At 48.9% G+C, this 22,533-nt stretch overlaps 1 protein-coding gene across 13 annotated transcripts in view; it reads left to right on the top strand.

Moving 5' to 3' along the window:
* Positions 1-22,533, top strand: part of ZFHX3 (zinc finger homeobox 3) — a 1,367,978-nt gene that overhangs the window by 1,250,498 nt on the left and 94,947 nt on the right. For all 13 annotated transcript variants that reach the window (XM_059999586.1, XM_059999596.1, XM_059999587.1 and 10 more), the window contains one exon: positions 15,527-15,758. In XM_059999586.1, coding sequence (XP_059855569.1) covers positions 15,527-15,758 — 232 coding nt within the window. The remainder of the gene's footprint in view (positions 1-15,526; positions 15,759-22,533) is intronic.

Raw genomic sequence — 22,533 nt, forward strand, 5'->3', positions numbered from 1 at the left:
ACGCTGTGAAGTAGGTTCTTCGTGTTGCCATCCAGATTTCATCACTGAAGCGGGAAAGGGTGACTTGCTGAAGGTCACATAATAACAAAGCCCACTGGCAATTCGTGTCATCTCGTGAGTCATGTTGGCGCTGGGAATGCAGCTGGCACCAGTGGGACTCACACCCAGGGGCTAGCCAGTCCTCCTAACCGGTTTCTCCCCGGCAGAACCGATGATTTCATTAGCGAGGTAAGTGAACGGGTGATCCAGTAATTAATTCGCCGCTGTCTAGACTTAGGACCCCAATGAAATCAGATGGTGGGGAAGGCTTGCTGAGTCTTCAGGTGCCCCCTCCAAGCGATTCTCATCACCCAACGTTTTTTCTTTTAATTCTGCCTGACCATTTATGAAGTACATTCACATTGATTTACTCTCTGGACCCTCACGGCCCCGCCTCGTGTGGCAACCTTTTTCCACGTTACACTTGAGGAGGGAGCGCGGTGTCAGAGCCCCTTCTCCCTTGCGTGGCTCCCAACTCCTAAGCCTGTGTTCTCCCTGCGGAATGACCTGACTGCTGTGCGCCCAGGACGGGGACACACGGTCCCTGCCTTCGGGAGCCTTCCAGTCTCTTGGTGAATGTGCCACGTACGTAAAGCTGATAACCGTCGCTCAGGGTTTCAGACGTGCTGTGAGATGGAGGCTTTGAGTTCAGAGGAGAAAGAATCACCGTGGACAGAAATAGGGGCGGAGATGTGACGCTCAGAAAGGGAAGTAGGGTTTGGCTGAGCTGGGAGGGAAGTATGCACGGGAGGGAGTGGCGTGACCCGTATCACACACATGCACGCACACACACGCGCACGCGTGCGCACACACACACAGACACGCACACGCGCCTGAGAAGCCACTGAGAGACTGAGTCAGTAGACAGCAGAGCTGGCTGGAGATGGGTGTGGTGCAGTAGAGGAGAGGGTGAAAAGATGCTCTAGTGGAGGACCTTTCTCACCTACAGAGAATGATGGAAACAATGTTTAGAGAAGATTTATAGTCTCTCTCATTGTCATGAGGGAAACAGGAAGCAGGAATGTGGATAGACAAACGGGAAATGAATGAGTCCAAAGGTGGAAGAAAGACCGCCGTAAAAATATGTGTCACCAGAAACCAGACCGGCTGTTGGTTCCTCTGGCCTCATGTTATTATAGAGTAATCTGGAAAGGTCATTGAAAAATCTGTATTTTAATACTCTCTGCCTTTAAAGCACCTGCTAAAAAAAGTATCTATATTCTGTATAAATACAGAGTAGCCTCCTGGATTTGAGAGTCCACAAAGCTGCCACCTAACAAATTAAGGTGTGAATGAGTGGCCATATCTTATTACTGTAGCTCCGGGAAGCAACTGCAGGCCGGTTTGTGTCCAAATGTCACCGTGCCCCAGTCACACAGTCCCTACTAACATGCACAGTGCGTGCCAGGGCATCCCGGTGCCCCAGGGCTGGCAGGATTCCAGCCATCCTCTCCCTAGTCCTGCCTTTCTCCAACATCCTCTAGCCCCACCTTAAACCCCACCATGCTGCTCAAAGAAATTTCCCCAGTTTCCAGTCTTACAGATGCACTTTTCTGAAACTTGGATTTCACTGAGGAAGATCCCTCACGGTTCTCCAGCAGGTTTTGTAAACCATCAGTCTGTCCAGGATGAAACTGTGCCTCCAGCAGGTCTTCTGCTCTGGGTCCTTCCCACCTCACAGTGGTTCTTGGACCTGCCGGACCAGAGTGAACTTGGATGAAAATGGGGAAAGGATGTGTTGGTCAGTGTGGGCTGGTTGATGAAAACCCTCCGTGTATTTCACCATTTAAAAATACGGTTAAAAAAATATATCTCACTGACTGCCCTCTCAGCCACATTCTGTTGGGAGGTTGAGAGCAGAGCTGGGAGATGGCATCTCTGGACCAAGTTGCTTGGAAGACTCTGGGGAGGGTCTGTCGTAAGTGGGACCAGCCAGTCAGCAGGCTGACGAGCCCAGAGGTTGGGCATAAACTGGGAGGGGAGGGGGGCACAGCTAAGCGTTCAGCTTCTGAGCCCATGTGGAGAATGGTTCCCTCCTCGCAGGTCCCAGAACTTGAAAGTTGATGAAAGTGTAAGACGTAACCAGTTCCTTGGGGTCCAGATAGCAGCAGTTCTCAGCATATAGGAGGACAGGAAACTCGGGAAGAAAATAAAGATGTATGTGTGTGTTTAAAAAAAAAAAAAAGTCCTTATCCTGATTCTTCAAATCTGGAGACAGTCCGGCTGCTCTGTCGTGCATTCTGGGGGTGCTCACTCGGCCACCTCCTTCCAGACGTTTGAGCACTGTCACCTCACTCCGTTGTCTCTCGTAGGATCTTATGTTTAGAACTAAACTACGTACTAAGTTGTTTTTATCTACAGAGGCGCGGTGGACACTTGTGAACTCATCCTTGGAGTTCTCGTGGCCAAGTTACTCCCCCTGAGAGGCATCTGCTCTCTGTGCTCTCTACCCGCGGTTTCTGTGATCGTCTAGACATTCTAGCTGTTTCGCAGTATCTCCAAGTCTTGCAGTTATTTGTCAGTTTAATAGTAAAAGAGCTCTCGTAAAAGAGGATAGCGATATTAAACCCATGTAAATACGGCAAGGGGTGTAGACGAAATGGAGGATAGAATGACAGTGACCGACTAAGCTGGCCTCTGGCTGGGAGACATTTGACTGATTTGGAGGGAGGACATATACTGAAATATACTGAAATAATGAAGTCACTAAATGCAGCCATTTATAGTCATTATCTCCTGCCAAAAACCCTTATTTAAACGAGCAGCGTATATTAGCAAACATATTTATTCCCTCAGCCCCAGCGTCCCATCTGGGTCATCAAGGACTGCAGAGCCCCGTGTGGAAGTCCAGGAAAGCATTTCCTGAAAAGAATGACTCACGGTGGGCTTGGGTGGGGCCACCTGTGCTCTGACATCCCAGAGGCGAGGAGATGGGGTTCTGGCTCAGGTGTGATGGGGAAAGACTTCAGGCCGAGGTGCTATCTGCCTGCTCCGGTGGCTGTGCAGCCCTTTAGCAGGTGGAGAGGGTGTTGGGGAGAGTTGCCAAGCAGGAGAGGCGCCGGGACCAGAAGGATGAGGGTTGGTGGATGAGGGTGGCAACTGCCAGCCGTCTAGTTGTGTGTGGGGTGTGGCGTGGAGTGGAGGATTGAAATCTGAGATGGGGGGAGGGAATTGGACTCAATGAGCTAGGTCTTGAGTGGCCAGCTGAAGACTGAGAGCCACAGTGGAGCCTTAGAGGAGATTGTTTAGACTTTCAGCCGGCCATCTTTCAGTACCTGCTGTGGGTTGGGAGCTCTGCCCGGTACCGAGATAGAAAGTTCTCCCCACCTGTGAGCTGCTGTCGACAGTGTGGCAGAGGAGCAGTGGTTTGAAACACAGTGAGATGAGTACAGTGTGGATGATGCTCCTGGCGGTTTGCCGGCCCAGAGGAGGGAGAGGTGGAGCTGGGGGCTGGGAAGGGCTTCGGAGAAGGAGTGGCCTGGGAGCCGGGACTTTGCACAAAGGAGGGATCTGCTCTCTCTAGCTGTATATTTATTTTCTTTTATTCTGCTCATCCGCAGACCTTTAAAAAGACTGTTATTCTCATTTTACTTCATTCACAATATGAAACGGTTAACTTTTGAAATTCAGTAGTGTGACCCACTCCGTGATCTTTTCCCACTAATAAAATGGAGTTTTCAGATGGGTCTCATTCCTTTGGTTTCATTATTCCCAGAGGTCTTGCATTCTGGAGCAGATGGGTGGTGGGCCCTGATCCAAACCTCAGGGAAAATAGAGGTTTTATAGATATATCTTGGGCACTGAACTGTTTCTGATCCAGAAGGGACCAACTTGCTAACTTACTCATCCTCTAAGATGGTGGTTGTTAAATGAGCTTGCATCGGAAGCATCAGATGAGCTCGGCCTGCACCCTCGAGGCTCCCGTAGACCTGGACAGGGTCTGAAGGGTTCCTAGGAAGTGCTGACGCTGTTGGTCCAGGGGCCACACTTTGGGAACCCCTGCTCTATCTAAGCCACGCAGCCACTGGGAAAAGGCACTGCTGTATTCTTGGTGGAATGTTCCTTTACATGGCCCTTTCTTAAGGACTTCCCCAGTGGGCTGTCTCCCTAGCCAGTCATAGCAGGAACAAGGGTGCAGACACACGGTGCCCTCCAAGGGAGAAAAGACGGCTCTCCAGACTCCCCAGGAGCCCTCCAGGTTATCCTCGTGGGAATTCAAACTCCTGCAGAGCCTGTGCCAATTGCAAAGATGCTGGGACAGGTGAAGTGGGAGTCTAGACTCTTTTTTCTTTAATTAATTTTTTTATCTTCGGATGCATTGGGTCTTTGTTGCTGCGCACAGGCTTTCTCTAGTTGGGGCGAGCAGGGGCTACTCTTCGTTGAGGAGCACGGGCTTCTCACGGCGGCGGCTTCTCTTGTTGTGGAGCATGGGCTCTAGGTGGGTGGGCTCAGTAGTTGTGGCTCACGGGCTCCAGAGCTCAGGCTCAGTAGTTGTGGTGCACTGGCTTAGTTGCTCCGCAGCATGTGGGGTCTTCCCAGGCCGGGGCTCAAACCTGTGTCCCCTGCGTTGGCAGGCGGATTCTTAACCTCTGCGCCACCAGGAAAGCCCTGGGATTCTAGACTCTTGACTTTCCTCCTCCTTGTCTGTGAGGGCTCACCCATTCTCAGGACCAAAACTCGATCTCAAACACTGACATCGCCTGCGAAGAGTAGCAGATTTGTTCTTGTCCGGCGTCAGTCCGTGGCCCCCCATTGTCGCTGTCAGGAATCAAGATGCAGCCTGGTCTCCCTTCTCTCCTTCTGTGAGAGGCCCCTCTTGTAGTCTGGAAACGGGGTGGAGGGGATGAGGGCCCACGGGAAACGGGCAGACACCCAGAGATCCCCCAGCTCAACGGGTGCTCCCATGCTTTGAGCTCACACCCATTGGGATGATTAATTGATGTCCTCCACTCTGCTGGACAATTAAGAAAAGCAGGAGAAGGAGGGAAAAGTCTTCAGTTGGACCTAATTTGGCACCATATTGTTTTCTGTTGATCTATTTTGTTTTCTGTCCGTCTGTCCCCAGGGACGGGTGCCTTGCTGCTTGCTGAAGCGCGCATAACTAATGTCCTCGTTAAGGGCTGATCTGTTTATCAGGACCGTGCGAGGAAGCCAGCCTGCCAGACCTAGGTGCAAGCGGGGGGCTGTTACCTCCCTCTGGGCCTTAGCCCCACCTCATTAAGCGGGTCCGGGCTATTGATTGGGAGCCTGTGTTTGGAAGAGTCTTACTTACTCCATGCATTATCTTGACAGATTGATCAGACCTGATTGAGAACCTCTTAAAGGAACGAACAGCTGTAATGGGAAAGTTGGACTCTGTCATCCGTTAGGATGATTCTGGGAGCAGGGAGAACAAGTCTGACATCTTGGAGCAATTGTATTTACAATTAACATGGCTGAAAACGATTGCCTCTATTGATCCCCCCTTCCTGCAATTACAGCCCCATTGTTTACATTCCAGCACTTCAGTTATAAAAAGGAAATTCAATAATTATTGCATTATTTAAAGTTAAAGTGCCACAGAGTTTGCTGGCTACGCTTGCTGGTTGATTTAACGTTCAGTAAAATCCATGCTGAACTCTCCATCTTGAGGCCGAACAATATCGGCTTTTAATGAGACTTAAAAAGGGGGGGAAGGAGAGCAAAACCTGGTGTACAGGGTGTTTGCCTGGCTTATTTATGGGGGGGGGGAGTGGAAACCTGAAAGCAGGGCAGAGAAACTAGCCGTGTCATCTTTCGCAAAACTGTGTCCCGTCTCACCACGTGGCCGTCCACTCTGCCTCCAGCCGTCTCCTGGTCTCTCAGCTCCACTTCCTCAAAGCAGCAGTTTTCTCTTTCCTCTCTCGGTCCCTTGTCCCCCTCCCACAAGTGTAACTTATCTTCCTCAACCTTCAACAAAATCCACATAATTTAAGGAGAAAGGGTGAAATGTCTTAGCAGCCAGAATGAGCGACATCAAAGGCATTTGTTTAGAGGGAATTTTTCTCTCGTGCCTGGTCCCTTTCCCATTTTCTGTTTCAAGGGAAAAAATGAAATAAAAATTAAGCCCCCTGGCTTCCCTGGTGGCGCAGTGGTTGGGAGTCCGCCTGCCGATGCAGGGGACACAGGTTCGTGCCCTGGTCCGGAAGGATCCCACATGCCGCGGAGCGGCTGGGCCCGTGAGCCATGGCCGCTGAGCCTGCGTGTCCGGAGCCTGTGCTCCACAACGGGAGAGGCCACAGCAGTAAGAGGCCCGCGTACCGCAAAAAAAAAAAAAAAAATTAAGCCCCTCTTATGAGGAAGAAATCAGCCCTGTGCGTGCTCGCTGCCCCCTGCCCATCTCATGCTGGCGGCCCGTGTTCTTCTCTCATCATGAAGGTGATGAGGGTATTTGTCAGCAGATCGTGGGAGCTCAAGAGAAGCCTCCAGGTTTGAGCACCAAATTCACGCTCTCAGCAGCAGCAGCTAGAAAGTTCAAGAGCGTGGGAGGAATTTTAAAGACCGTTTTATTTTTCTCATATTTGGTGGAAGCTCTCCCATGGGCTCGGTTCCAGCAAGACATCTGGACAGGTGCACTCAGCAGGATGCAGGGCTCGCGAGGAAGAAGTGATGCCTCACGCCTCGCCATCAGGAGTCACGCTTTCAGCCACAGCCCCACGAAAGTTTAGACTGCAGGTGCGAAAGGGGAGAGGAAGATGAATAGAGCCAGTTCCGACTTTATGAAGTATCTGGAGCAGGCCAGTAGCAGGCAGCTGCTTCCGAGTGACTTTCTCATTGAAGGGGTAAATTCTGGTGTGCAGGCATCGCGTGATTTATCGAGTGCAGTTTGCTAGAATCTGAAATACTCTTTGGGAAAAGGCGGGCCGTTCGGAAATGTTAGGCCTTGGAAATGTTCCTTTTTACAGGGGAGTGTCTCCATGTATTCTGACTTAGGTCTCTGTTCTGTGGCAGTTGCTGTCCAAAGCAGCTGTTCTCAGAGGGTGATCCCAGACCAGGAGCGTCAGCATCCCGCCAGGAAGATTGTTAGAAGTGCAAATTCTCCATCCTTACCCCAGACCCGGTGAATCAGAAACCCCTGGGGTGGGCCCGAAACTCTGCGGCATGACGCACCCCCCCAGGTGCTTCTGATGCACGCTCCAGTTAGAGGACCGCTGAGCTGGAACACGTCTGCATCATTAACCACCAAGCCCACGGTGGTGTACCTGCCAATCAGAGGTGAGGAAGCGAAATCTGGTCTCGAGGTAAAGAGATGAGGCCCGTGCCAGCTATTCAGGTCGCCCTTCACACCTTCTGAGCGGTCTTCACATTTGTTTGCTCATGTGGTTTTTAAAATTGCATCCAAGGAAGACAGGGCAAGTATAAACATCTATATTTTACAGATGAAGTAATGCACCTGTTTTGACCACCAGACAAGTATGTTTTTCCTGCTGTGTTGACTGTCATGGGGTTGGAGATACAAATAAGCAAATCCTTCAGAGCGGATTTGGGGAATCAGCGCCATGTCTGCAGCCTTTTCAGCAAAGTTCTCCTTTCCTGGTTCTCACCTGGGATGTTGGCAGATGTGATGAAAGAGCAAGGGTTCTGATTTTCATTGTGTATTGACACCTCATGGGCAGAGAGATCCAGAGAGAACAGATGGGGTTCTGTGGCAAGGACATGGACCTGGGGTGTGATCCTGGCTCTGCCTGCACCAGCTGCACGACTTGGGCAAGGGACTTAAAATAAAAATTAAGCACCTCTTGTAAGGAAGAAGTCGGGCCCGTGTGTGTGCAGTTTCCCCTCTATTTTATCATTTCTGTACATCGCAGTTTCTTTATTGTCAACAAGGGATTCTTCTTTGGCCCTGGGGGGTGGTGTGGGGTGGTGGTTCCCAGGGAGGAGGCAGGATAGTTTGGGCATAAGGAGGGAAGTGTCAAATTGGTAAATTCAGTAGACATTCATTTCTGTTCCTAATCCCCAAAGCTTAACTAGTTTGAAAGATAACGGCAGTAATAATAATGGTCTCGTTGATGATGAAGGCACACCGTACATCAGGCACTGTATTGAACACTTTGTACGAGTCATCCCACTGACCTCTCCCAGTGGTGCTATGAGGGGGTTCTGTTATTGTTCCAACATTGCAGGTGAGGCACCTGAGGCCCACCCCGTGTGTGTAATTTGCTGAAGGTAGCACAGAGGGAGGGTTTTCCCTGGCCTGCCCTAATCCAGAGTTCGCCTTAAACCACCGTTATGACAACAGTGTGACATGGAGCTGAATGAGGACCAGCTTGAGTAGCATATATATGGCGGCCTTCGTTGTGTGTGGGGACTTACACCTGTGAGAGCTGGAAAGGAGCGTGAGGGAAGAAGCACATCTTAATGAACTCACTGTTGCCAGTGCCCTGAGTCGTGGGTAGTTCCTGGAGGATTAGTCAGTTTGATGTTAGCCTTGTGGGACCCGCTTGATTGTCTTCCCCACCACAGACCTCCGTTGCCTCCAGGTTTACGTAGATACTCATTTGACCGTCGTGGAAACTAGCCCTTATTTGGCTTGAGACCTCAGGCTCCGATGGGCCCTTTCCTTAGGGAGGACTCCTGTACCCCTTATCAGCTTCCTCTCTATGTATAGTTATGCCACACTCCTTTCTGGAGGTTTCCCGACAGAGGGAAATGAAACCTGTTAGGGATGGCATCAACATTCTGCAAGAGTCCATGCTTGGACTTTTCTAGAAAAGATTTCAAAGCCAAGGCCGCTACAACCTATAGATTGCAGATTTATGTTTTTTTTTTTTTCTAGAATTTACTATACTTCTCTCAAGGAACATTCATCTTGAGACTTTTGAATGAGGAAATATCACTCATGCCAGCGAAGAGATGCAGGGTTAGAAAGTCTTGACTGTGGCCTTGGAGCTCGGGTGCTGAGAGCGAACAGTCATGGCTTGTTCCAGGGCGTGAGGAGACTGGCCTAGAAACTAGAAAATAGGTCAGGGCAACGCAAATGGATTGATCTAAGGGAATATTTTTACTTCCTTTCACGTTCTCTTGTAAATGGTGGTTGGGGCTTATATCTTACGCCGTCTGCTGGGCTCCTGCCGTGAAATAGGACTAAATTAACAGGTGCCGAGGATGAGGGCATGAGTGGGTGAAAAGCCAACATGAAATAGAGAATACATATATATTTAGGTTGACCTTCCGGAAGCTTTCCTAAGAATGCGACATTAAATTTGGAACTGTAACACAACCCCTGATTAAAAAAATTAACCACCCCCGTCTGGATTGCATTACACCTGAAACAATTTCTTTTTTAGGCATTCAAAGTGAATACCTGGGTCTCGGGAGTCTCGTGTTCAGCACCCCATGGTCATTGCAGTGTAGCTGGACAGCTGTGGACCTGGCCTCCAGCCCTGGGTTCCAGTCGCATTTCTTCCATGCTCTGTGGGACCTTGGGGGCAAGGAGTCACATGACTTCTTGGAGCTCTGGGTTTCTCCAAGGACAGGAGCCAAACGCTGCTCACGTCGGGGTGTCACGAGAAAATCAAAGGTGTGAAGGTGCTTCCTCAGCAGTAAATGCCGTGCACGGGTGTGATGGTGAATTAACACCTGCTTACTCCTTCCTTATTTCATCTTACTGGGTAATTAGCAGATTCACTCTGGACCCTGATCTTCCTGTTTCTTCTCACTGGAAGTGTTGGTGAGACTTTCATAGTCCTACCCCAAGCCCCGGGCTTGCTGTGGTTAAGTTTTTTCCCTCCAGAGGCCTGACGCACCAGCGACCTGTTCCACTGGGGACCTCTGTTTTATGGATCGAGAGGCTCTTCTACCTGCCCGTGCCGGGTTGCACTTCCGAGCACCACAGGTGTGTCAGGGGCCTTTTTGGACGCCCGCCGTGGGGCTGCTTCTCTGTGATGCAGGAGGTGTCTGGTCTGCCACTTGCCCGGAGGGATGCCTGGGAGCTGCTTTACCCCATCAGGGACCTTCAGCGTTTGCTTTGTCCTCCAAGTGCAGTTGCGTTGTACCCATGGGAGAATGTGGTGAGCGGGGTGGGCGTTTGTGTGTTCATTCTAACAGTTATTATTCCCCGAGGAACCTTCATTTGTGAATCGTGTTGTTTTCATTTGTGAGTGTGTGTGTGTGTGTGTCAGAGTGTACTTTGTCCATTTCTCCTTTAAAGGGGAGGCTTTGACAGAACCTGATCAATATTTTGCATTCCATGCATGAAGAACCAGATGTTAGAAGTTTCCTATTGTTGAGGAGGAGGGAGCCGGGGCCCCTCCAGATTTATAGAAATCGATGTCCTCTGACAGAACTTGGTTAGTTTTCCTGGGAAACAAGTAACAGGAACACATTTTTTTGATTTTCACGATGAATTATTTTCTAACAAGAGCCCTCTTTTCGTCTCTTTGACTTTCATTCGTTGGCCAGGGTGGACGAGCCCAACATGTCAGTGGGGTGGGATGCCACAAATATCGCGGGCTGGCTCCTTTCCTTTCTTTTTTAATTATTAATTTGCTTTTTGCACTCGGCCTCACGTGCCAGGCCTATTATTCAAGGCGCCTCTTGTTGTATCGAGGTCTTTTCTTTTCCAAGTTCTTCCCTCGGAACCAGACCCAGAAGGGAAGACGTGGGACATTGGATGTTTCTGTGTCAGGCGCACAGGAAGTGTCGCCTGCCAGCTAAACCAGGACAGGACGAGCATTTTAAACTATACATGCTCCGACAGGATCAGACAGATGGACAGGAAAGGTCCCTGACCAGTGCGCGGGAGCCCCGTCGCTCATTTCCAGCACAGGTGCTGCCCAGCTAGTGTGTGTGAATCCAGTTCCCACTCGATTGCTGTGAGGACAGTCTGTTTTCTGCCACATAGTGGTCAGTTGGAGAAGTTGGAGTTTGTTGGGCTCTTTCTCTGTTTCCATTTATGAGTCACACTGGATACTTATTCCCTTCTTGTGGGTCCTTGTACTTCTCTGAGCTTTCAGGAAATAAATCCTCTTGCCACGTGTAGAAGTTTCTTTTGGTGGAAACAACGGTACACTTGCAGTTCATATAACCCGGCGTTTTGCAGGCACTTGAAAAAACAGCAGTGAGATTGGGGGAAAACAAGGAAACCCTAGGTGGTTCAGTGTTCGAGGTTGTAGGAGAGGCTGGCTGGACCGAGTGAGTTTGGTTGGACCTCGGTTGCCAGTCTTCTTTAGCTGGGTAGTTCTCCCTTTCTTGATTTACTAGTTGGTCCTGCTTCTTCATTGTTCATTGGTAGGTAGGTGTTGATTTTTCTTGAGTGAGCCAGTGATTTTCACCGGTCCAGCTGGAGGGTGTATTCTCACAATGGTATTCACACTAAAGGGATGCCCTCCTTATATCCCTTGGCCTGTCTGCCAAGTCACCACCATCACTGCCTTATTACCTGCAGGGTCATGCCCTAGGGTAGGGCATAGTCTGTATGTGTGTGTGTGTTTGTGTGTGTGTGTGCGTGTGTGTTTACATAGTGTCTCATGTGTTGTAGATGCTTAGAATTGAACCAAAACCAAACCCTGCCTGATGGGCTCAGTGGCCAGTTTTCTTTGGGTCCACGTGTAGCACACTAACCACAGTTGAAGTTATTGTTCTGTTTTCTTTTTTCAACTGCACACCTGACCCGATAGAGGTGAACAGTTAAGAATGTTGAGCACAGAGTAAAGAAATAAATGGAAAAAGGCAAACAAGACCTGGGTCCTCCTTCCCAAGGATGGGCAACCTTTGTGAGGGGGAGAGTGTTGGGGGAGTCCAGTATCTGCGTGGGAGAAGAATTTCCTGCCTGCAGAGGAGAGCAAGAACTCTGAAAGGAGGCAGACAGCTCCTCCGCTGAGTCTTCCACTGGGATTTGTGCCTTGGTGGATTCTCCGTATATTACAGTGAATTTAATTAAATACATTGTGATCCCAATTGACGGTATTCTAATTAGCTGGGACAGGAAAAATCATTCTCCCTCTTGCTCCAAATGAAAACATCTACTCTCTTCTGCAGGGAAAGCATGTCCTTGGCCGACTGGCTTGCCCCGTGGAGTCCTCATCGGCCTCTGCAGCCCCATCCCCTCCTGCTGCGTCTTATTAGGCAGGTTGCAAGGGTGGAATTCTGGGGATGGGCCAGGGCATCTTGGGAGGGAGAGGGTGCCTGGCCAACAAGGTCAGGCATTGACCCACTCAAGGCCTGGGAAATGACCAGATGGTGTGGAGAAGTCATAGAAGTCAGGACCCAGGACGCTGCTGCTCGCTTTGGGCCCCCGTTTGCTGGAGATGGGACAGCCTGAGAATTACCGAGCTTACGAGATGTGGTGAGAACAGGAGCTGTGACATGCAGGTAGACCTCAAGAGACTCCAGTTGTGAGTGGAAGTTTGGGTTGGGTATAACCTTTATAAGCAGGTGTTTCCTAGGATGGAGAAATAGTTTATTCTGGACTTTTGTGTGTATGTCTTGGAGAATGAACTTGGAGTGCAAAAGCAAGCTTGGAAGTTTGAATCACGCCTCTGTGCAAGTCTCTGAGAGAGGACCCTAAATGTTCCCTGCACTGGGATCAGTGGGAAAGGCCGTGGCTCTGTTTTCCGCATTTCCTTGTATTCTTTTCTCTACCATTTGTAGCATGTAACCGTTTCCCTTCCAAAATGGTTCTCACATGGCAGACAGAAGAATTCCTGGTGGCAGTAGAGATTGCCGCTGCCCCACCATGAGTCAAGTGTAGTGGTTTGGGGACATCATCCTTATACAATTATTTTTTAAACAGGAGTCCCCAGTTTCATGTTTATTTTAGTTCAGGGTTTATGCAGCCCTGTCACCCAGGAACCCATGGATTTGAGGACAAAATACATCTGACATCTGACAACTCCCATCCAACACTTTTTGGCCATGTTATCCTCTCTTCTGGCTCAGAGACTAGAAACCCCAGCTGTTTGGAAAAGAACCCTCACATCCATATTAAAATTTTATGTTTAAGATTCAGAGCTTTAGTGCAAGGAAGTCCTGTTTCATGGGAAAGTAATGAGAACTTGGGGTTAGGGCTTTAATGGTACTTGCTCTGATTTCATAGTTTATGATACCACCAAAACCCCTCGACAGAACTTACTGCTGTAGATGCCATGGGTATTTTCCCTGCTATCTTTCATTCAGTCAGTTTTTGTTGAAACTTTAATGAATGTCATTCTTTTGGTCTTAGTGATCCAAGGCAGCAGTGTCTGGCTCCTGTACAAGTTTCCTCTTCCTCAATCCCAAGCCAAACCCTTGCTCCCAGGAATATCCTGGTGCAGTTTTTGGCTTTCGGGGGCCCCTGTGGAGAAGTCGGGGAGAAGGAACATGGACGAGCTCATCATTTTCCTTTCCACCTAGCCCATCAGACTCTCCTTCTTCCCAAGGTTGCAGCCTCCAGAAAACCTTGCTTTGGTGCTTTCCATTCTCCTGAAACCCTCTGTAAGGAGCCTTATGTCAGAGGCAGTAAATTGAAGATAAACGATTAAAAAAAAAAATCAGCTCAAATTTATTTCAAGAAAAGTCGCTTTATATTTTCAGTTGTTATAATTTGACAGTTAACACTGAGCTTGCTAGTTCTTCAAACTCCTTCTGGTTGTGAGTGTTCTAGGACAGCGATTACGGGGTCGGGGCAGGGAGGGAGGATATTGCTCTGTTCCAAGGCTCTGCACTTGAGTGTGTTACTCACCCATTTCGAGGACAGAAGGGATTGTTCTCTCTTGGTACCGGTGAAGCCCTTCACTCCGTTATCTGCAAGTTGGCCCCAGAGCAAAAGTGATTATAGTAGTGTAGCTTTTCTACAGCACTCTATTGTTGCATTCCTGTTTCCTCTTCCAACAAGGTCCAAACGTGCTTCTGGAATGTTCACACTTTTTCCGTGAACATAGGATGTGTGCGTGTGAGCACATGAGCCTCAGAGCCATGTCATCCAATGGGAAGTGCTGCCGGGGCCACTGTGGTATTTTCAGTATGAGGCAGAGTGCAGGACATTCTGACTCTTGTGCTTTCTGAGTGTCTCACCGCATAACGTGGACGAGAAAGATATCCAAGCAGGACCAGAAACAGTTATCAGGCGTGGGCATCAACTAGAACAAGTGTGGGCAGAAACGAGAGGGGCCGGACAAGGAAGTGCTGAGGCATTTATCGTGCGCTCTGTGTAGTTAGTCCCTTGGGCCAGGCTCTGGGGACTAGAGGTGGGGCTGAGGGTGAGGAGAAAGAAGGAAGGACAGGTGGAAACATGAGCCCGTAAAATACATGATCTGAATTTCCTCCTCCGAAAGGATGCTGGGGGACGTGAGACCCCGCTTCTCGTTCTCTCTCCCACTAACTAGCTGGGTTACCTTGGGTCAACCACTTAAACTTTTTGGAATTGTTTCTCCTGCTTTATGTGCACCCGATAGAAAGGTTCCCTCTTCCCCTAAAACGAATCATTTGAAATGAAGGAGGCGGCCTTCCTATACCAGGAGCGTGTCAGTTCCCTAATTGCTAATAAAAAGGGTCCACAGCTTTCAGCATATTCTCAGAGGCCCCGAAAGGATGTGAACATTGTGCCTGGATAATCTTGAGGCCTTCTCCTAAATGCAGAAGTCTGGGCTCTGCTAGCTGTTTCCATGGCCTCCACTGTCTTGCGCCCCGGACTTTAGTCCTGTGTGTGCCTGCTTTCTGCCAGCTCTGGGGCTTCCGTGTTCTGAAATCAGAGCACTGTGTTGACACAAACACAACACCGACTGTAATTTTGACCATCTGAGCAGTAAGCCAGATGACCTTGAGCTGTTGACAGGGAAACTAGTCTGGAGAAATTTACTTTTCTGTCTTTTTTTTTTTAAGCCAGGGGAAAACCTAATTTTGGGTTCTCCTAATAGTCTGTAGTTCTAAATACAAAAACTTGAGTCATCTTTCTTGTGAAGTAGCCAAACAGCAGCTTTGCCTCTGTGTTACTGACCTGAGATGCTGTACAGGTAAGGTGACTATGTGGGCCATCCCCTGAAACAGGGGCTGGTCACTTTTTCCATAAGGGGCCAGATAATAAGATTTTAGGCTTTGCAGGCCAAACAGTCTCTATCGCAACTGTGGAACTCTGGTGTTGAGAGAGCAGTCATAGACAATACACAAATTAACCGATGTGGCTGTGTTCCCATAAAACCCTATTTACAGAAATAGGCAGCAGGGTGGATTGGCCTGTGGGCCATAGCTTGCCGACCCCTGTTCTAAATAAAGCAGGACGCTTTGGAGAGTGGAAGGGGGAACCTTTAATTATTGTGCCAGGAAGACCAGTTTTATACTGGGAGGGTCGGATCCGTCAGCGTTTTCAGCACTCTGACACGTGTGAGGGAGACGGGAACGAGGGTCAGCTTGCTCCCCTGTCCTCACAGAGTGCGGGGGAAGGACCCGCTGGGAAAACCAAGCAGCCCCCATAAGGGATCCTCGGGCTGCCGCCAGGGCATGGTGGGCTTGGAGTGGCTTACCTGAGGCGTGTCCCTCTCTTTCGCCCCTGTAGCACCTGCAGCAGCACGAGAGCGGCGTGGAGGGCGAGAGCTGCTACTACCACTGCGTCCTGTGCAGCTACTCCACCAAGGCCAAGCTCAACCTCATCCAGCACGTGCGCTCCATGAAGCATCAGCGCAGCGAGAGCCTGCGCAAGCTGCAGCGGCTGCAGAAGGGCCTTCCGGAGGAGGACGAAGACCTGGGGCAGATCTTCACCATCCGTAGGTGCCCCTCCACCGACCCCGGTGAGTGGTCTCGTGGGCATGGGCGGCCCGGGGCCGCCCGGGCCGTGGCCTCCCGAGGGCTTCGGCTCGGTGCAGCTGGCCGTCACGTCCATGTCTAGCCTCACAGCTGACCATTGTGTTCTGAAGGGACACGCAGGGATTGTTGCTTTTCCCATTTTTTAAAGGAACTTAGCACCACACTTTTCTTCAGGTGTCACAAGCCGCTGCCCAGGGAGCAAAAGCCAACAGACCGTGTTTTGTCCCCTCTCCCCACATTCTTCTGAAGTGCGCTCTAGATTCAGTTTTTTGGTTCAGATCGACATAAAGCAGACGCTAAGCTGTGTCTTGCTCAGTATTGAGAATGGGCGGTGTGTGACCTCGAGTCTGGTCGGTAAGAATGAACTTCAAAGAAGATCGAAACATGTGTTTGCTATAAACATTGCGATTGTATTTGAGAGCGACCCAGTTGTTCCTGGCTCAGTGCTGGCTGTTACTTCACAAAGAGGGTGGAGACCTTCCAGGGGAGCTCACCCCGCGCTTCCGCCTCCCACCCTGGCCTCTCACCCGCCGTCCCCTTCTCCTTCCTTCCCCATGGGACTCTCACTCCCACTGGGACCTCACTCAGTAGAATCTCCCCCCTCTCTTATCTTTTTAGCCTTCCAGTCCCTTTCTCTCTGGTCGGGAGCACAGGACAGTCACCTGTCTCTTTAAAAACCATTTATGGTTAAAGCCCTCACTTCATCCTGTGTCCCACTCTCTCTCTCCAACAGCATCTTTAGATTCTTGAAAGAGCACTCTGTGTTGGTCCATCTCCTGTTCACACGTCAGCCTATCATAGCCCGTTTCCTCCCGTCATCAAACCATCCTTGAGAAGGTCACCGCTGACTTCGGATTTTCCGAGCCCAGTGGCTACGTGCTGAGCCTTTTTCTTTCTGTGGTCTTTGAAATTGCTGCCCATTCCCTTCTGGAAGCGCCCCTCCCTGGACGTGTTTCTCTCCTGTCCTCCTGTTGCTCTGGACTGTCTTCCACGCCACCCCCCCACACCCCCGCCCCGCACCCCGGCTCGTGGCCCTCAGGCTGCCCTACGTGCCGTCATCATCTGGGCACTAGGCCTGGCCCTTGGCTCCCAGCCTCTTGAAACTTTGTCTCCTGGTGTTGGCACGTGTGCCCTTCAGACAGCTTCCTGGACCTCTCACGGGCGCCGCCTCATACACGCTGGGCTCACAACTTCCCCTGCAGACCTCTTTCTCCTTCCGATGGCATGCTGTCGAATGACCTAGCCGGGCTGCAGACTCAGGCCTTTTGGTGTCTCCATCGCCTGCCGCGTCCTCTCGGCCTCTCACGTGTCGTGGCCATGTGGGGACTTTAATCCTAATATTATCATTCACGTTTTTATGAAGTTTTTAAAGGCAAAAAGTTATATAAACCTTACTGTGAAAAATGGCATAGCCCCCGCCAGTCCCATTCCCCAGAGCACCGCCTTTCAAGTTTAATTGTTCCTTTTGTTACTTATTTCCATATTTCTTAACGAGCTTCTACTACTATTTCTTGATCAAAAAAATTTTTTTTTGGTAAGTTGTACACATTATCTATTGGCTTTCGACTCCAGAAGATGTGGATTTTCCTGGTATGCCGTTCTGCAAGCTCACACACTCATACCACTCACACACATACCCTCCCATAATCCATGCACACTCTCTCATACACACACACACACAGACACGGTACCCACACACCCCAGCGCCCTACACACTAAGTCTTCCCCTCCCTTCATCGTCCATTATGCTTAAATAATAATTTGGGGGCATATTAATATTCAGTGTTTTCATTACTCTGACTCTATAAATATTAATCACAGCTGAGCCATGTCGAGTTTTATAATTTCATTTACCTTCTTGTACAACTTTTTTGTTTTCCCTGGTTTTCTAGGTACCTACGATTAATTCACGGCTGGCTCTCTGTCAGCATAGACATCTTCTCATCTCCGAAGGCTCTGCTGTATCGGTTTCTCTGTTAGCTTCATTTCCTCCTGGAGACATCCCTCCCGAGCCCTTATGGACCCCTCTGCCCATGGCTCTTGTCTCCGTCACCTGGCTGTAGCTTTGCTCCCTTTTTCCATATAAACGAAACCGGATTCTTCAGTGGTGGGATATACCAAAATTGGAGAATGCTTCCCCCCCTGCTAGTGTAGGATTATCACAGAGGAGGGGCCTGTCCTCCCGGCAGTCAGTCTGAAATGTTGCTTCGGGAAAGTACTGTGTGGGTACCAGGATGATTTTTGTCACCTCCAGGTCGCTGCAAGACTGACTGTGCCTTCCCATGTGTATGGTAAATGCCCCTTTGGGTTAAAGTTCAGTCTTAATCTCTGGGGCTTGTGCTTCGTGTCTGACCCCATGGCTCTGCATGTGAGCCAGGGACGGGGCCCAGCACCCCCAGACGTGCCAGTGCCATCTGGCTGTGGGAGTCCCTGCTCCCCACTGGGGCATTTTGGCCTGTTGGAGCCTGCCATTCCCCATTATTCTGCTATTAAGTCATTTCACAGGATTCTCTTTCCTCTGCCAATATACTCAGACCTATTTATTTCAGGGTTTAAAAATTTTTTTTTTTGCGAGCTCTGCACACATCATTGTTTCAATCTTCCGCTAAAAGCTGGTCCCTTTCGCCCCTCAATTCTTTCTTTCACTCTGCTCAGAATTCCCTTTTTATTAATGAGGTGCCCCAAACTAAATAGTGTACAGCTGCCATTTCACCCGGGGTCTATGGACTGGAACAAACAGTTCCCTGTTTTATAATGTAATACTTCTATTTATGCAGTCGCTCTGGAATTGCTTTCTTACACCATTGCCTTCTGGGTTTCTCTCATTTAATGCGTATTAGGGTTTTTTTTTTTTCCTCCTCCCGAAGTGTATGAGCAACTTTAGTCTAGATGATAGACTTCCTTTCTGTATTTCAAAATCCTTTTGTATTGTCTTTGGCCTGGAGTCATGTTTTTGCTCTCCACCCACCTCCCTCCCAACCCTGCGCCCCTCCCACTCATACGCTCTAGCTCCGTTTATTTATACTCTTTACTAATGACAAAAGGGACAAATTATTAGACAATACTCATATTGGCATTAACAGTAACTCGGTTCCGTTTTAGAAACTCATTTAAGATAACTCATCTTATATATTTTAATATATCCTTTTCCCTCCCGCCGGGAATTGACTGTTAAAAACTTCTTGGAAGAACGTCTTCAAGAAAAGGGACGTTGTGGGCCTAGTAGAGTTAAGACATTGAAAGTCATCAGCTTCAAGTTTTGTAAACACAAACTTTATAAAATACAGGCATACCTCGTTTCACTGTGCTCCACATGCTTCATTCTTTTACAAATAGAAGGTTTGTGGCTGACCTGCATGGAGCAAGTCTGTGGGCCCCATTCTTCCAACAGCCTTTGCTCACTTTGTGTGTCTGTGTCACGTTCTGGTAATTCTCGCAATATTTTAAACCCTCCACCAGCAAAAAATATTACAACCCCCCGAAGGCTCAGAGGATGGTTAACATTTTCTAGCAATAAAGTATTTTTTAATCAAGGTAGGTACATTTTTTAGACATCATGCTGTTGAACACTTACTAGACTACGGTATAGTGTAAATGTAACTTCTATGCGCCCCGAGAAACCACAGAATTGGTGTGATTCGCTTTATTGTAATACTCGATTTATCGCAATGCTCTGGAGCCGAACCTGCAGTATCTCTGAGGTATGCCTGTCTTCCCAGTTTTCTCCCCTGGAACGTAAGGATTGGGTCACTAATCTTCAGCTGGAAACATCATTCATGTAGCATAAGGTGGCCTCAGGGAATCTTTGGGCACCTTTCAGGAGCCCTGCCTGTTCTGACTCTAAGCCGCGTGTAAACGGTGGTGCTGTCTAGGGTTTTCGTTCCTGGTATTCTGTCATCATCTGGTTAAACGATGGTTTTCTCTCTCCTTTCCTTCCTTTTCTTTCCTCCTGTCTCGTCCACATACCAGAAAGTTTTACACAAAAGCCATCAGAAATAACTTCCTTTCCTTCTCTGAGCCCAGGACCTCAGACCCCAGTCTCCTGTTGCCTTCTGCAGGTGGCAGGGCTTCCCTTGCTGAGGCTGATGGAGTGGACTCTACCATGGATTCTTCCCAGTGGGTGACAGAAGTATCACTTCTTCAAATCTTACTTGTTAACTTAAGCCCACGTGTTTTCCAATCAGTCAGGCTTACCACGTAGCCTGCCAGCCCACGTGGAAGTGTAGAGAAGGAGAAATTGTGAAGGTCTCCTCTGCCCTTCAGAACTTGTGGCAGTGGCCAGGACTTACACCCACCATGGGCCCTCTAACCCCTTGAGAGGCCTCATGACCAGACGTAAAGCGTCTAGGTCCTGCCCTGCTGCACCAAAGGACTGAGTCTCGGTTGCTGACCATGTGCTGATAAGAAGTCCACCCTCCCTTACATGGTCCTGCTTGTGGGCAAGCTTCACCCTTACATCAGTGGGCAGGCTGAGTCCTGTATTATATTGTCTTTAACCGAGTGTGATGGGCTTCGTCCTTGCTACAGACATACATGCGCGCACGCACGCGTGCACACACACACAGGCGCGCGCGCACACACACACACGGCCTTCCCACTTAAAAAAGCATGTCTTGGAATTATACATCTCAGAGAAAAGAAAGTGACCAAACTAGATGAGGTTCCCTGCATCCCCACATTTTTTGTGTGTGACCTGGCCTTTCAGTTCGTGGCTTGAGTGTATTTTCTGCAAGAGCAAGTGTTCTCCTGACTTTGTTGGGATTTAGCCTTTCTGTTTCATCCCCACACACAGATAAAGGAAGAGAAAGCCTGTTGTTGTGGCCACACCCTGGGTTATATCTCCCAGTGCTGGCTTCGGCTGTTTGCTTCCCCTTAGTTGACCAGAAGCTCTTGAAAGATGGAAAGCTCTCGTAGGTGGATCGTGTGTAGGATCAGCTTCCCTGTTTGCTTATTAAAAAGGCATTTCTGGCTCCCGGGTGAAACTGTAGTTAATTTCACTCTATCAGTGCCCTGGGCTTCCAGAAGACAAGAGGTGCTTTGTGTTTCTGTCCTCAGCCTTCCTCTCCTTTTCCTCCTCCTGTTTCTCTTACCCTCGCCTTAACTACTTCTTTCACGGAGACGTCAACCTCTGAACATCGCACAGAAGTAATTTAATGATTCTTCATTGAGCACCTACTGTGTGCGAGACTTTGAGTTGGGAGCACAGCTGCTGCTCTCCTCTCAGCTCTTGGTGTGGGTCCACTGCATAATACGCCAGCCCAGGCATCCGGGGCAACTGGACGGTGGCTCAGTTTACAGAGGGCGCGCTCATTCAGAGTTTAGGGGAATATTTTGCTTGGAGCGGAAGACGGCGGCCTCCTTCACTGACACATCTTTGGCGCTCAAGGTAGTGAATTCCTGGGGTCAGGGAGGCAGACACAGCTGGCCAAGTGATGATGTGGTTTTGGTGACAACCTTTACTGGAACACTCACCGGCTTCACTTGATGGGTTATTTTTTTGAACCAACTTCCAGGGAGTTCTGCTTAACTCATACAGTTTAAGAGAATAAGAAAATGTACTGTTTTCCACTTTCTCATTTGTTTTTGTTTTGATTTTTCAAAATTGGCATAAGGCTGCCCTCTGAATATGAAGTGCATTTTTTTTTTGTAAATGGCTAAATTATATGCAATTTCAGTGTCATTCTTCTTATAGCACTAAAATATGTTGTGGCCAGTTCTGAAGCACTGTTTTCATAAAACCAGCACAGTTATGCTCTTTCCTTTTTCCTTTTGACTGTGTGTCTTGTCCATGGGGTTTGGGAAAAAGTAGGATAAAGTATTTCTAACTAGAAAAGTTAAATGGAAAAAGAATGTCAGAACAAATTGGGGTGACTGAAAATTTAAGCACTCAGGGAGGAGTAGAGAAAATATGACTGTATCTGTTTTAAATCCATTCCCTGATGAAGGACTATTGGGATAGGATTGTGAATTTCAGTGTGCTTTTTTAGATAAAGGGACATCATTTTGTATCGACATGAAAAGAGAATATAATATTGTTAAATGAAAAATGGAGTTTACAGAGTAGGGTATAGTTTGACTCTAATTTTTTTAAAGCTTTTGAACTAACCATTCTAAGCGTAGTTTGTGATTGGCATATCTGGCTGTTTCATGGGTGGGATCTGAGTGTCAGGCACATGGCAAGAGCTCAGATAGTGGTGGAGCTCATTGACAGAGCTGTTAGCAAAATTGCTCACAGGAAACCAAGGGGTGAACCTTGGCTGTCTTTTGTTCATGGTGATAGTTTTCCGTTTGCCCGTATAAAGTATACGTCGTTTGATTACTGTCTGATTGGCTTGCGTTTTGCATCTACGTGAAGAGCACAGGAGTACTTCTTAGGGTGTATACTGCCTTGCTGTTTCGTTGGAACGGAGTCCCTGATTTGCCTTCGTTAGTCCTCTAACGATCTGCAGAGGTCAGCGCCAATTGCCTGCTCATTTACATTTGTAATTGTGATGGCTTCTGATTACGTATTCCTTGTTTTAGTCCTTCCTCTAAGTATATGCTAGTGTGTCCTCCCCTCCTCCCACACGTGTGTGCATGCCTAGGCGTGCATGTGCACGCACACACAGAGGCACCCACACCCCAGGCCGGTGTAGAAGCTAAGGATCTGTCTCTCCATACAAAACAGCTTGGTAGTGATGGCACTGTCTTCCCTGGAACGCCAGAGTCTGTTATGAAGAGGCATCTTGGAGAGGCTGTTGCTTCTAAGCTAGGAATATA

The sequence above is a fragment of the Delphinus delphis genome, chromosome 20, assembly GCF_949987515.2.
Source record: "Delphinus delphis chromosome 20, mDelDel1.2, whole genome shotgun sequence".
NCBI classification, from domain to species: Eukaryota; Metazoa; Chordata; class Mammalia; order Artiodactyla; family Delphinidae; genus Delphinus; species Delphinus delphis.